Raw genomic sequence first — 13913 nt, 5'->3', positions numbered from 1 at the left:
TATTTCCTGGTCCTGTCGTTAGGATAACGACCAAGACCATCGGAAGGTGCCGCGCGTCTCCGGTCGCTTGGCCCTGGCATTGTTTTCTTTCATAGCCTAATGACGAAATGATGATAGTATGATTCGTATAATAACTGAGTAGTACCATTTAGAGCGATAATGTGCCTTTATTTATTTCATTTAGAATGGTGTTTAACAGTATAATAGTACAATGTAAGAAAATACAAATGGCGAACTTTAAAAGCCTTAGGGCCATATCTACCAGTCAACTATTCAACTTATCTGAAAACCCCGATAAACCTACCTCACTTACGTATTTATTACTAGCTGTGCCCGCGGCTCCGCCCGCGTGGAATTCGATCTGTGTCAGTAGGTAAGCGGCTAATTTCTAATCCTAATTTCTCTCCCTCTCCCCTGGAGGCGGAACTTGACGTATAGTTGACAGATGGATATGCTAGAGGACTGCAGTCCAGATACAATATTTTACAATTAGGTACCACAAAATAAAACTACAATCCAAAATCAATAGTTTTGCGATATAAAAAAAATTTCGATATAAAAACGCAATTTGATAGACATTTGTACATTTTTACTTTTAGTATGGAAATCAGTCACATCATTTTATCACGAATATCAACAGTACTACAGCAGTAACGTTGCAACCGAGTAATGCTGCCGCAGTCGCCATAATTATAAAGTCATTGAAAACGCGAGCGAAGCGAGCGCGAAAATTTTTCGATATAAAAACGCAATTTGATAGATAGTTGTAAAATTTTACTTTTAATATGGAAATCGGTCACATCATTTTATCTCGAAAATTGACAGTGCTGCAGCAGTAACGTTGCAATAGAGTAATGCTGCTGCAGTCGCCACACATCAGAAAGTTGTTGAAAACGCGAGCGAAGCGAGCGCGAAAATTTTTCGATAAAAAAACGCAATTTGATAGATAGTTGTACATTTTTACTTTTAGTATGGGAATCAGTCACATTATTTTATCACGAAAATTGACAGTGCTGCAGTAGTAACGTTGCAACAGAGTAGTGCTGCTGCAGTCGCCATATCTTAGAAAGTTATAGGTAACGCGAGCGAAGCGAGCGCGAAAATTTTTCGATATAAAAACGCAATTTGATAGACAGTTGTACGTTTTTACTTGTAGTATGGAAATCGGTCACATCATTTTATCACGAAAATTTACAGTGCTGCAGCAGTAACGTTGCAACAGAGTAATGCTGCTGTAGTCACCATACATTAGAAAGTGATTGAAAACGCGAGCGAAGCGAGCGCGAAAATTTTTCGATATAAAAACGCAATTTGATAGATAGTTGTGCATTTTAACTTTTAGTATGGAAATCAGTAACATCATTTTATCACGAAAATCGACAGTGCTACAGCAGTAACGTTTAACAGAGTAATGCTGCTGCAGTCGCCACCCGAATGTCACTTTTATCATAGCTTGTAATGTTATTGTAAACGCGAGCGAAGCGAGCGCGAAAATTTATCGATATAAAAACGCAATTTGATAGACAGTTATACATTATTTTTTACTTTTAGTCCCAACCAGGCGCGAATCCAGGATTTCATACAGAGAAGGGACGGGACAGTTTTCTATTAGCCTAGCTTCGCATAGGGCTCGACATTAAAGGGTCTCAGCGAGGTTGTTTTCATACAGAAAAGATGCAAGAAAGCAGAGCTTTGAATTGACCAAGTGAATTGAATTGGCGAAGTGTGAGCAAGGCAAAAGGCCCAGCTGCGAAAGAGGAAAGCTTGGATTTGGATCCACGCCCAAGTGTAATTAAGGGAGAAGATCAACTTTGCCATAAGGCAGAAGACCTCGCGTAAGACCTTACGCCGAACTGCAAAAGAGTGGCTTGAAATCGAATCTATGCATGTAATCACGACTCTTCTACTGCTCGCTCTTTGGCTTCACTCGAAAGCGCTACTTCATAGGATGATTTTAGTTTTCGGCTTTCACGGGGCCCCTTATAACACTTTGACAGTTAGGTCTCAGGATCGCGGCTAAGGAGCAACTCGGCTTGGCCGACAAATCTGGCGTGCAAGAGAGCAAAATTCGCTATAAAATCGGTAACCTATGTCGAAAAAATCGGCTGGCCGCAAGCCCGAAAGCAAGATTTTTTCCATGATTAAAGTCATGGGCCTCCGCGTAAGGTCAAATCGAAAGCCTACGTTGGAGATGTTCTTACGTACCCTCACTCTCTTACTTGATCCCTACGGTCCTTCGTTATTAGATGGGTACTTGTATGTACACGTATAAAAGTTTCATGTAGGTACCTACTCCACGACGACTGCAGTGCTGATGCAGCCTGTGCTTTTTTTTGCCTACGGTTTTGGTGCCATAAGCAAGTGATTATTTTGCTTAAAAGGGTTAATCCGGCACTGACAAATGACAGAGGTCAATGTTTTTTTTTTTCAAAGTACCCACCTTCGTGGTCATTATTATTAAGTGCTTAAAGTAGGCGATACGTATGAATATAGATTTGATATGGGTGCGATAATTACGATTAGGTATAATTCATGATAGAGAACATTAATAATTTTAAATAACTATTATGCAATTATACGCGTTTTGATATGTGTGTTTATTTTACCTCTACGTAACTATGTAAACTCATTTTTAATTTTCTTGATTACTTAATGTTTACTCAGTTCCCCAAAAGATGGCACTGTGCAATGAGGGGCAATTAATTTACTGTCGTCTAATTTTGTTGTATTATTAATTTATTAATTCAACATAATTATTCCATTATTTTTGTTGATATATCCGTACCCCCTTTCTAAACTTAGAGTTAATTTGGCAAAATCTTTCCTCGGTGGCTTATTCATGTCACACACAATGTATTAAATTCAGCGCCATCTGTTAGTTTACCAGGATACTCAATAGTTGTAGCACAAGTATTGAGCAATAGTTGAAAAGAGTTTGCCCCTCTTTCCTAAGTAGCGCAATAAGATTCAGGGGCAAACTTAAGTCAATCGAGTGTTGTGGCTACGCCCCCTTTTAGGGGTTGAATTTTTATAGCCTATAACCTGGCCGGGGATTTTCTCGACAGATTAGTAAAGTTTTCATCAAAATCCGTTCAGCCGTTTTCACGTGATGCGCGTTCAAATAAACAGACAAACAGATAAACAGACAAACAGATAAACAGATAAACAGACAAAAATTCTAAAAACTGTTGGAACGTGTTCTGTTATCGATTCTAAGTATCCCCAGCCAACTTTTTTTCAAATATCTTCCATGTACAGACTTTCGACCGTCTTCAGCTTTATTATATGTATAGATAGATGATTGAGTCAGTATTAACGCGAGGATAATCTTTTTTCTGGGCTTATTTTATCTGCTATCAGCATTATACATTAACACATTATTGGTTATCAATCAACAAATTGTTAACAGTTCTGACATCACAATTTTATTGTTATAACTTTATTGACGTACTACTATTGACATATGTCATGACTTGTTAAGAAGATATAGTGGACGGCCACTTCTCTATACAAATGTAGTACCCATTTACCTCCCTGGTTATTGATATTATGAAACATATTTATAAATACATAATTTATCGCATATCAGACGCGGGGGCCTAGCTGTGGTTAGTATAATTACATCAAATTACGTAAGAATATTTTTAACCGACTTCCATTTCATAGAAGGAGGAGGTTCTGTATTCGGTTGTGGCTATTTTTTTTTTCTATGTACGTTCACCGATTACTCCGACATCCGTAGTCCGATTTGAGTAATTCTTTTTTTTGTTTGATAGGAGCTACCTCCGAGTTGGTCCCATTTTAATTTGGTTCTGTTCTGATGATGGGATCCATGAGGAAATGAGGGAACTCCTCAATTTTTAAAGGCACATGCATGGTGATTTGGGTGTTTTCTTAAGCAACTCGAGCATTTTTTCCCGAAAACCACCACTTTGATGAAATAGACCTGATGATGATGATTGTTTTGATGATAATGATGATGATTTTTTAAATGTAGTATGTTCAGCGATTACTTCGGCACCTGTGATCCGATTTGAGTAATTCTTTTTTTGTTTGGAAGGAGTTGCCTCCAAGGTGTTTCCGTATTATTTTTGGTTCTGGTCTGATGATGGAATCCATAAGGAATTGAGGGAACTCCTCAATTTTTAAAGGCACATGTAAAGTGATTTCGGTGTTTTCTAAAGTAACTTGAGCATTTGCTTCCGAACACCGCCAATTTGATGTAGTGCACGTGTAGCCTTACCACGAGTTTGACATTGACATATTCGCTAAGTTAGCGATGCTAACGCTTTCGTAACTTACTTTTTATGCATCTCGCTCGCACTAATATGCCAGTACGAGCGAGATGCAAAGAAAGTAGGTAAGTTACACACACGCTAGCGAATAAATCAATGTCAAACTCTTGGTAAGCTGGTAAGGATAGGTACTGATCGGGGGTTAGGGTTAGGAGTTAAGGGGTCGGGTAATGGTGGTTGAAGGGCTGTTGGTTCAGGGCCGAGGGGTACATGGATCAGGGGTTGATGCGCTGTGAGGTAGAGTGATCGGGGGGGTTGAGGGATTGGGTCAGTGGCGGGGCGGAGGATGGATTTAGTGTAGTGACAGGAATTATAATTTCCCAGACGGACTCGAGAAAATTCCTGATTACATATTGATTAAAGTAGGTCCACGAATTTAGTGTTAATCATGATGTTGTTTTTCATTCGTGCGTCGCGCTCTTAACAATGCGTTAAAACTAAAAATGGAAAAATAAAAACTTTTTACAAAAAAAAGAAAACCGACTTCAAAAAGGATGAAATAAAATATTATCCTTTTTAAGTCTATGCGTTACCAACTGATATGTTTGAAGTCGGTGCCAAGCCAAGTAGTAACAATACCCGTCAAAAATAATCAGCTTTATGACTATAAATGAACTGTACTTAATAACTATTATAAATGTGCAAGTAATTTTGTCTGCCTCTTTGTCGCCTTTTCATGGCTAAACAACTGAACCGCTTTAGGTGAAATTTGGCAACAAATCCTTGAATTGTTTTATATTTTGAAATGTAGTCCTCTAAATAAGGGACGGGAAATAACTTCAGTCCCAATCCCACGCTTGCGTGCCGACAAACATGGTACGGACTGTGCCAAGAAGGTTTGATCGAGTGTTCTGATGTATGTTCTTAGGTACAGTCGACGTCAAAGATATGTTTACACTTTTGCACCTTACTCCTTTGTAATAAGACGAAAAGTGTAAACATATTAAAAAAAAAGATAAAAAAGATAAAAGATTTCTATTCGTGACGATCACAAAACATGTACGAACATGTACAGTTTTTAACGTCGACTGTACCTACAAAAAGTACGTTCATTGCCGTCGTGTAAGGCAATCCAACGTACATCCTTATCGAATCGCACCAAAATCATGGTATGCTTCAAAAGTTGGCTTGGCACCGAATTCAAACATATCAGTTGGTAACGCATAGACTTAAAAAGGATAATATTTTATTTCATCCTTTTTGAAGTCGGTTTTCTTTTTTTTGTAAAAGGTTTTTATTTATAATGTTAATCTCTAGAGAGAGGATAATGAGGACTACGTGTGGATCAGGAATCGGGTTTTCCCTATATTTTAGATTTTGTCCCTTTTCTTTTTTTTTAAGGGGCTACTTGCGGTTTTCATGGAAGTTAGAACTACAGATAGAATTATAAAGAAACGGCTATCAGTTCTTCAATCTCTTGTCTCCATTGTTGTCTGCCGGATTTTGAAAGATTATTAAATATATTTGTTATGATTTTTTTAAACATTGACTAAAAACACTTTTTATGTTACTTGTGAAGGATATTACATATACGAAATCTACATACAGTTAACTACAATACGGAAGACCAGCCACGCTAGCATCACGCTGAGTCGGGACCTTTCGTGTCTTAAATGTTATGTTACGTGTTGTTTTCTTCGTTAATTTTTTGCCTCGAATAAACGCTCCCTACTCTATTATATTCTCAATAGGAAAATTTCTCAATTTCAGACGAATTGAACTGCGACGCACTTGCAGCACGAACTCAAGCGTTGCTGCTTCTCGGTTCTCTGCTGCCAGACCGATCGACTGGTGATTCCGTCTGGACCCAGCTGAGGACCGGACCGTCAGCGCCATTCTTCAGCTTATTACTGCAGTGCTTGGAAAGTGATGTCACAGGTAATAAACTACTACTAATCTTATATACATTTTGCTGCTCCTCGGGTCTCTGCTGCCAGACCGATCGACTGGTGATCCCGTTTGGACCCAGCTGCTGACCGCACCGTCAGCACCCTTCTTCAGTTTATTACTGCAGTGCTTGGAAAGTGATGTCACAGGTAATAAACTACCAATCTTATATACATTTTGCTGCTCCTCGGTTCTCTGCTGTCAGACCGATCGACTGGTGATTCCGTCTGGACCCAGCTGAGAACCGGACCGTTAGCACCGTTCTTCAGCTTATTACTGCAGTGCTTGGAAAGTGATGTCACAGGTAATAAACTATCAATCTTATATACATTTTGCTGCTCCTCGGTTCTCTGCTGTCAGACCGATCGACTGGTGATTCCGTTTGGACCCAGCTGCGGGCCGAACCGTCAGCATCTTTCTTCAGTTTATTACTGTACTGCTTGGAAAGTGATGTCACAGGTAATAAACTACTAATCTTATATACATTTTGCTTCTCCTCGGTTCTCTGCTGCCAGTCCGATCGACTGGTGATTCCGTTTGGACCCAGCTGCTGACCGAACCGTCAGCGCCGTTCTTCAGTTTATTACTGCAGTGCTTGGAAAGTGATGTCACAGGTAATACTTAAACTACTACTAATCTTATATGTATACATTTTGCTGCTCCTCGGCTCTCTGCTGCCAGTCCGATCGACTGGTGATTCCGTTTGGACCCAGCTGCGGACCGAACCGTCAGCGCCGTTCTTCAGTTTATTACTGCAGTGCTTGGAAAGTGATGTCACAGGTAATAAACTTACTAATCTTATATAAATTTTCCTGTTCATTGATAAAGTGTTCTGTGAAATAGTTGAACAATTGCATCATTTCTATGTGTATTTAACGATGTCACATGTACCTCTATTCGGTACTATGATGTCATCCAGTCTGGTAATAATCTAGAAATTTCCCTTCACGGTTTTAAAGAGTCATGATGTAGGAACTATCTTCCGTATTGCCTGATTTTTTTTCTTTTAGCGTGAATTTAATGTATAACTGCGGATAACCGGATAAATTCGGCAATACTACCATGTTTATTTATTTATGATTAGGGGCTATTCATAAATTACGTCATTTCAAATTAGGGGGGGAGTCTGGACATCGGATGATGGTAGCATGACGTAGGAGGAAACGGGGTCATTCGAAGCATGATTCAAAAATCGATGACGTAATTTATGGGCAGCCCTTTATAGTCTAACCAACTTCCATTCGCTTTTTTGTAGTGAAGATTTTACGGTTAGATCACACATCGCTTGCTCTTATTTTACAAGCACTAACATTAGATCACCTCTGTACGTTTATATTTTCAGATTTCCAAGATGCAGCCCTATTCTGTCTCACCCAACTTTCACAATCGGCTGTGAACCGCAAACGCCCAGACAAGACTCAAGACGAATCCTGCATACAACTATTCGACAACATGAAAGCGCTTCGCTTCGATAATCGGGACCTCAGCGCTGGCGACGCGAAGGATTGTCAGCCAGAGTATTTAGTGGAAGAGCTGTGCCGGGCCCTAATGCAGATTTACCAGAATATGGCTATGCAAGGGAACGTGCATGAATCTAGTCAAGGTAGGACTTTATACTTTTGTGTAGGTACTGATGCAGTGTAGTAGTAGCGATGAGCGGGTGTTTTCTCACGATTAATTTAAGCATTTATTTTATCCTCAATTTAGTCTGTATTACGCGTCGTGTATATAGACGCAAGTTTATTCTTTATTCAGGTAAACACTAAGTACACGTTTACAGCTCCAGCCAAGGCACTTATACTGTTAATAGGTAAATATGTTGACAGTATCATAAAATTAGTACACTTATTGCATTACACACTTTTCGAATTAAATGTCAAAAACTTGTGACGATTACTAGTGGCTATCTCGCCGCCGGTCTGATCTGCCTAAGCTGCTAAAATTTTAATGATTCAAAACATGTTTGCAAATCTCGTGGCACAACGATTTCTCTACAACTAGGTTTTTACCTAGCCAGGCGTGGCTCGGCTCACTCCGCGATTTCGTCGCTTTGCAACAGGTAGCTACAAGTACATCCGTTCCACACCAATTTTGGTGGCTAGCCATAAGTCGTGCGTGGCGCTGTCGCCACCTAGCGGCCATATCTGTCCTGATCGTAACAGACGCGTTTTGTTAGAGAGTGAGTGTTCTGTACCTAGTACTATTATTTATTCTGTGAACTAGCTCGGAAGACGGACTTCAACACCAATATGTACTGGATTTTGTCAATAAAAATAATTTATTTCAATTTTATAACTAATAACTTAGTACCTATGTAAACTAATTGTGGTAAATACATCGGCAGAAAACATATCATGCTCGTAGCGATATGTGTTCTTCAATACTGTTTGTAATACCTATAGTGCGGCAGTTAAAGTAACGCTGTGTTTTAACTAGTGGCTTGAAACTGTATTAATAAATTCGATAAGATACAGAGCAAACTAAATATTGATCCGCTCAAATGATAGAACTAATTGCATTCCATTTGTTGATTAATTCCACTAAAAGGTAAACAGTTTATAGATTAGATAATCTCGTCTAGCTGAATGTTTTGTTTTTGTACCGTAATCGACTGATGTTTATGCAGCACTCAGGAAAAAACGATGAGGGTCCATTTTTATACTAGGTAGGTTTTTTTTTTTCATTTTAGGGTCTGGCCTAGTGGGTAGTGACCCTGCCTGCGAAGCCGATGGTCCTGGGTTCGAATCCCAGTAAGGGCATTTATTTGTATGATGATACAGATATTTGTTTCTGAGTCATGGGTGTTTTCTATGTATTTAAGTATTTGTATATTATATATATCGTTGTCTGAGTACCCACAACACAAGCCTTCTTGAGCTTACTGTGGGACTTAGTGAATCTGTGTAAGAATGTTCTATAATATTTATTTATTTATTTATTTATTTTATTTATACGCATACATAGAATTATTTTTATATACATATAGTTAAATATCGTATGATCCAGAAGCCGTAAGTTCAAGTCTCACCCAAGACAGTAATTAATAATTATTCCACTTTTAAATTTATTCTAAGGTTTGTTTTTTTCAGATGAGCGCTGGTGCCGGCTCTGCTCGTGCCTTGCATCCCTGCTGTCGGTGAGCGCTCGTGGCAGACGGTACAGCGTGCACCGACAGCTCCCGCGGACCCTGCTAGCCACGCTGCAGACTGTGCGAGACAGACTGTCCATGTTAGGGCAGCCTGTTGAAGTTATCAGGAATGCGAATAATGTAAGTAGTCAAAAAAACAATTGTTGTATTAGTACCTAAACCCGTAAATTCACTTTATTGTGCAGAAAAGGGGCTGTCCATAAATTACGTCATCGATGTTTGACAATTTTTGACCCCCCCTCCTCTACCATAATCCGATGTCCAGACCCCCCCCCCCCCCCCCGAATTTGAAATGACGTAATTTATGAATAGCCCCAAATGAATTACAACAAGAGGAATAAAAACCAAAACAAGGTTGGCCTTGTTTTGGTTTATATTTGTTTTTAGTATTTGTTGTTATAGCGGCAACAAAAATACATCATCTGTAAAAATTTCAACTGTCTAGCTATCACGGTTTTGGAGTTACAACCTGGTGACAGACAGACGAACAGCGGAGTCTTAGTAATAGGGTCCCGTTTTTACCCTTTGGCTACGGAACCCTAAAAAGGGATAACATGCATAAACAAAGACTTTGGTTTTACGCCTAAACAAATCAAATAGCAATAATCGGTAAACAGAAAGGCATAAGTAAAATAATAGAATATCAGTGAAGACTATCCCTGTCCCCAGAAACAGTTACGATACTACAGCGTTAGGCGATTAACGAAATCACAAAATGTTTATTCCAGAATCCAACCCTGCGGACATTGTACTGGCTGCTAACCCTAATTAGTTGTTTGATGACGGATTGTCTGCCGGCGAAGGAAAGTTTAGCGGAAGACAACATAGCGTTGTCGCTCAACCGACTCTGGCCTTGGTGCATGATGACCGAGCCGCTAAGGGAAGCCGTGGTTCATCTACTGTTGACGTTCACTAACAACTGCCCTAAAGGTAAAAACATTTAACTAGCTGATTGTCTGCCGGCGAAGGAAAGTTTAGCGGAAGACAACATAGCGCTGTCGCTCAATCGAATCTGGCTATGGTGCATGATGACCGAGCCGCTAAGGGAAGCCGTGGTTCATCTACTGTTGACGTTCACTAACAACTGCCCCAAAGGTAAGAACATTTAACTAGCTGTTGGTCTGCCGGCCAAGGAAAGTTTAGCGGAAGACAACATAGCGCTGTTGCTCAGCCGCAGTTATGGCCTTGGTGTATGATGGCTGAACCACTGAAGTAGCCGTGGTTAATTTACTGTTGACGTTCACTAACAACTGTCTCCAAGGTGAGAAGATTTCACTAGCTGTTTGTCTGCCGGCGAAGGAAAGTTTAGCGGAAGACAACATAGCGTTGTCGCTCAACCGACTCTGGCCTTGGTGCATGATGACCGAGCCGCTAAGGGAAGCCGTGGTTCATCTACTGTTGACGTTTACTAACAATTGTCCCAACGGTAAGAATATTTCACTAGCTGATTGTCTGCCAGAGACGGAAAGATTAGCGGAAGACAACTTCACGCTCAACCGCTCAACTCTGAATTTATAATAGTTTGTAGTGTTATAAGTATTATACCTCATTACATGTCTGCATATACACTCTTTGTGTACCCTCGTATGTGCTACTAACCTATGATGCTAGTATATGACACTTGTATTGGCCACAAAACAGATAGGTACAGAAATCAATCTACATACAAAGCGCGCTCGAGCAACGCACACATAGACACTGCTCACGGACACGATATCTCGGACCGGTTGGGACCACTGCGAGCGCGAGTGCCATTAGCTTGAGACACGCGTCTGTGAACTTTTTTGTGCAATAATGGAGAAACAAAAAGAAAAGTTATTATTACTGGTACAGTGGACGGTTGTTTAAATTCAACATTAAACGGTGAATTGTCGTTTTTTAAGCTAGCAGTGGTTTCAGAGAGAATGCGAATGCGAATTTATTACATTGTACATGAGAATGTGAATTTATTACATTTTAAAATATGATAATCGTGCATTTCGCCAATCTCTAAGTCATCGCAAAATATTTTCTGTGACAAATTTTGCAATATAACAATAACATTGAAATTAAAATACCTATTTGAGTTATTAATATTATTATTTCATATTTACATTCTTCCCGTTTCATTCTCAAAAATAAATCAAACAACTAGATAAGAGATACGATACGATAGATACGAGTGTCAGTGTCACTAACCACGATAGTTTTTTGTGCATAACCCTAGAGCGACCGCCGAGCGTAGGTATGAAAAGTAAAGTACATACATGTGATTGACTTCTGTACTTATCTGTTTTGTGTATTGGCTCAGTTGCAATAAACATCCTAAAGGTAACGAGTCATTTCAATTACTTCCCACATCGCATGGCGACCCTGCCAGGATGTCGGTTGATGGGCAAACAAATAACAAAACAAACAACAACAAAAAATTGAACTAAAACATTAAATAATTGAAATAACATGTCAGATGACTAGCCTGAACATACTTGCTGTTTGTTGATTTGCAGTAGACATGCGCGAAACAGTGCTTTGAAAAGTGATGCTATATCACATCACTTTTCTGAACACGTAATGGTACACTGAGATATCACATCACTCATCACTCGAAACATGACCCGAACGTGAAACAGCGCTCGGGCGCGCGCGAGACGGCCACATTACAGCTATCTCTTACAGCGCATACAGCACTCTAGTGATTCTAGGGCGTCTCGGATCCGTATCGGCGATCGATCTATTTATTACGCGTTGCGTTTTGTCACTTTTATGTGAAAGATTTTTTGTTAGTTCTTATAAATTATAAAATAATGTAATTATGTAATATGTATGTAAGTTTCGGAGGTAGATAATTGCCTATGGAGCTTATATGGCGAGTATTCTATAACAATGCGTACATTTTGCTCGCTTTGGTCCTGTCTCCGTAAAGTAGTTCGTTTATAGCCATTTTTTTTAAATAGGTCAGTCAAGTTAAAGTCACCAATAGTCCGTAAAAAAGCGATTACTCACCAGCACTAATACATTATCAGAATATTGCCATAACGAAACTATTATTTACACTTTTCACAATTTAATTTAACTATACTCGTATTTGCAATTTAGTTCAATCAGTCTTTATAAACAACTCGAATTTCTACAGTCAGTCTCGATATGCACTAATTCACAATTAAATTAAAGGATAAACAATTGCCGCGAACCGCGAAAGTCTAGCAAACTATCAAACATTTCACAACAATAATAATTAATAAACGGTTTTCGTCAAATTCAAAATCGCAAATAAATTACTCCATTTGACCGCGTCCTTCTTGTATTATAAGAAAACATTTTAAGCTCTACGCGGACGCATTAGAGTTTTAAATCTATTGCAGAAAATCATATTCGTAAGAATATTAGTGAGTGACAACTTAAACCGCGGCGATCGGCCGAGCGGACCTATCCGAATGGTTCCGAAGATAGCCGAAAGCATCGCAGAGCGAGAGCGAGCGAGCACTGAGTGCGAGTGCGAGCGAGATAACAAAGCAATGATGGCATGGCATGGCGAACAAACATGACACTATCACAAGTGACATTACAGATTACGCGCTCCGTGCGTAAACTTGAACTGACCGTTCATATCGGCGAGTCAATGTATTTGGAATTGAATCCATTTCGCGCGCTTCGGCCGGTCGTTGGCGCTCGCGCGCTCGGTGCAGCTCGCGTGATGCGTGATGTTTGAAGTACTGGTTGATTTCGCGGAGAGATACGTAATGCCATATTACGTGTTCGAGAGATATCTCATTTGTGATATTACGAGCATTACTTACACATGTCTAATTTGCAGCATGGAGTGCAATGTGCCTGTGCGTGGCCGGGCGCAGCCTGCTGCTGGAGTGTTGCTCGCTCCTGAGCCGCGAGGCGGCGGCCGCGAGCCGCGCGCGCCCCGAGCTGGCGCTGCTGGCCTGCGTGCGCGTGCTGCGCCACACCGTCGACCACCACCACTGTCGCGCCGTCATACTGAAGGTACTTTAGAGTATGCAAGATAGTTCCTGAAGGTGGGGTAGCGAGGTTAATTCAAACACACTGAATTTACTAACTTGATTATATTATAAGTGTTACACAACTGATGGTCCAGACGAGACTGACTTACATATAGCGGGGGGGCCCGCACTGTAGCCGCGGGCACTGCCTAGTCAGCTCATATCGCGGTACACGCGCACTTGAATATGAGCTGACTTGGCAAATGTCCCTATATTACATTCACAAGGGCATTCTACATATGTCAGTTACAAAGGCGTAAACAAATAGCGGGCGTAGCAAATTAACCCAGTGCCAGGCTGACAGTTCAAAAATGACAATTGAATGTCAGTCTTACTGATCGAAAATAGATCACATGTTTGAAGTGCCGTATGTGGGAAATATATATTCTTTAGCCTGGTAAAGGATTACACAAATGTACAGATACTGCACAGGCAGTATCAGCGTGTCGATTTGTGATCCCATTTTTTTCAATTATAGGAGTGGTGTTATGACTTCTGATGCGGCGGCAATGCGTGTTTATAAGAATTTTTTGCACTCAATTTTATATGGAGTTTTCCTTCGGGGAGAGTTTATTTATTTATTTATCTAAACCA

The 13913-nt window shown here is 40.1% G+C and overlaps 1 protein-coding gene and 1 long non-coding RNA gene across 2 annotated transcripts in view; one reads left to right on the top strand and one right to left on the bottom strand.

Annotated features, from left to right (window-relative positions):
* LOC134665246 (rotatin-like) overlaps positions 1–13913 on the top strand; it is a 70593-nt gene that overhangs the window by 44682 nt on the left and 11998 nt on the right. Inside the window, exons 26-30 of the mRNA XM_063522131.1 lie at positions 6006–6173; positions 7525–7785; positions 9272–9450; positions 10059–10260; positions 13124–13302. Coding sequence (XP_063378201.1) covers positions 6006–6173; positions 7525–7785; positions 9272–9450; positions 10059–10260; positions 13124–13302 — 989 coding nt within the window. The remainder of the gene's footprint in view (positions 1–6005; positions 6174–7524; positions 7786–9271; positions 9451–10058; positions 10261–13123; positions 13303–13913) is intronic.
* The window catches only part of LOC134665252 (uncharacterized), a 183528-nt gene continuing 178501 nt past the window's right edge, over positions 8887–13913 (bottom strand). The window contains exon 3 of the long non-coding RNA XR_010098344.1: positions 8887–9096. This is a non-coding gene — a long non-coding RNA (uncharacterized LOC134665252). The remainder of the gene's footprint in view (positions 9097–13913) is intronic.

This window comes from Cydia fagiglandana, chromosome 6, assembly GCF_963556715.1.
Source record: "Cydia fagiglandana chromosome 6, ilCydFagi1.1, whole genome shotgun sequence".
Classification (NCBI taxonomy): domain Eukaryota; kingdom Metazoa; phylum Arthropoda; class Insecta; order Lepidoptera; family Tortricidae; genus Cydia; species Cydia fagiglandana.
The sequence above is the reverse complement of the archived record's forward strand: the minus strand, read 5'-3'. Positions and strand labels throughout refer to the sequence as shown.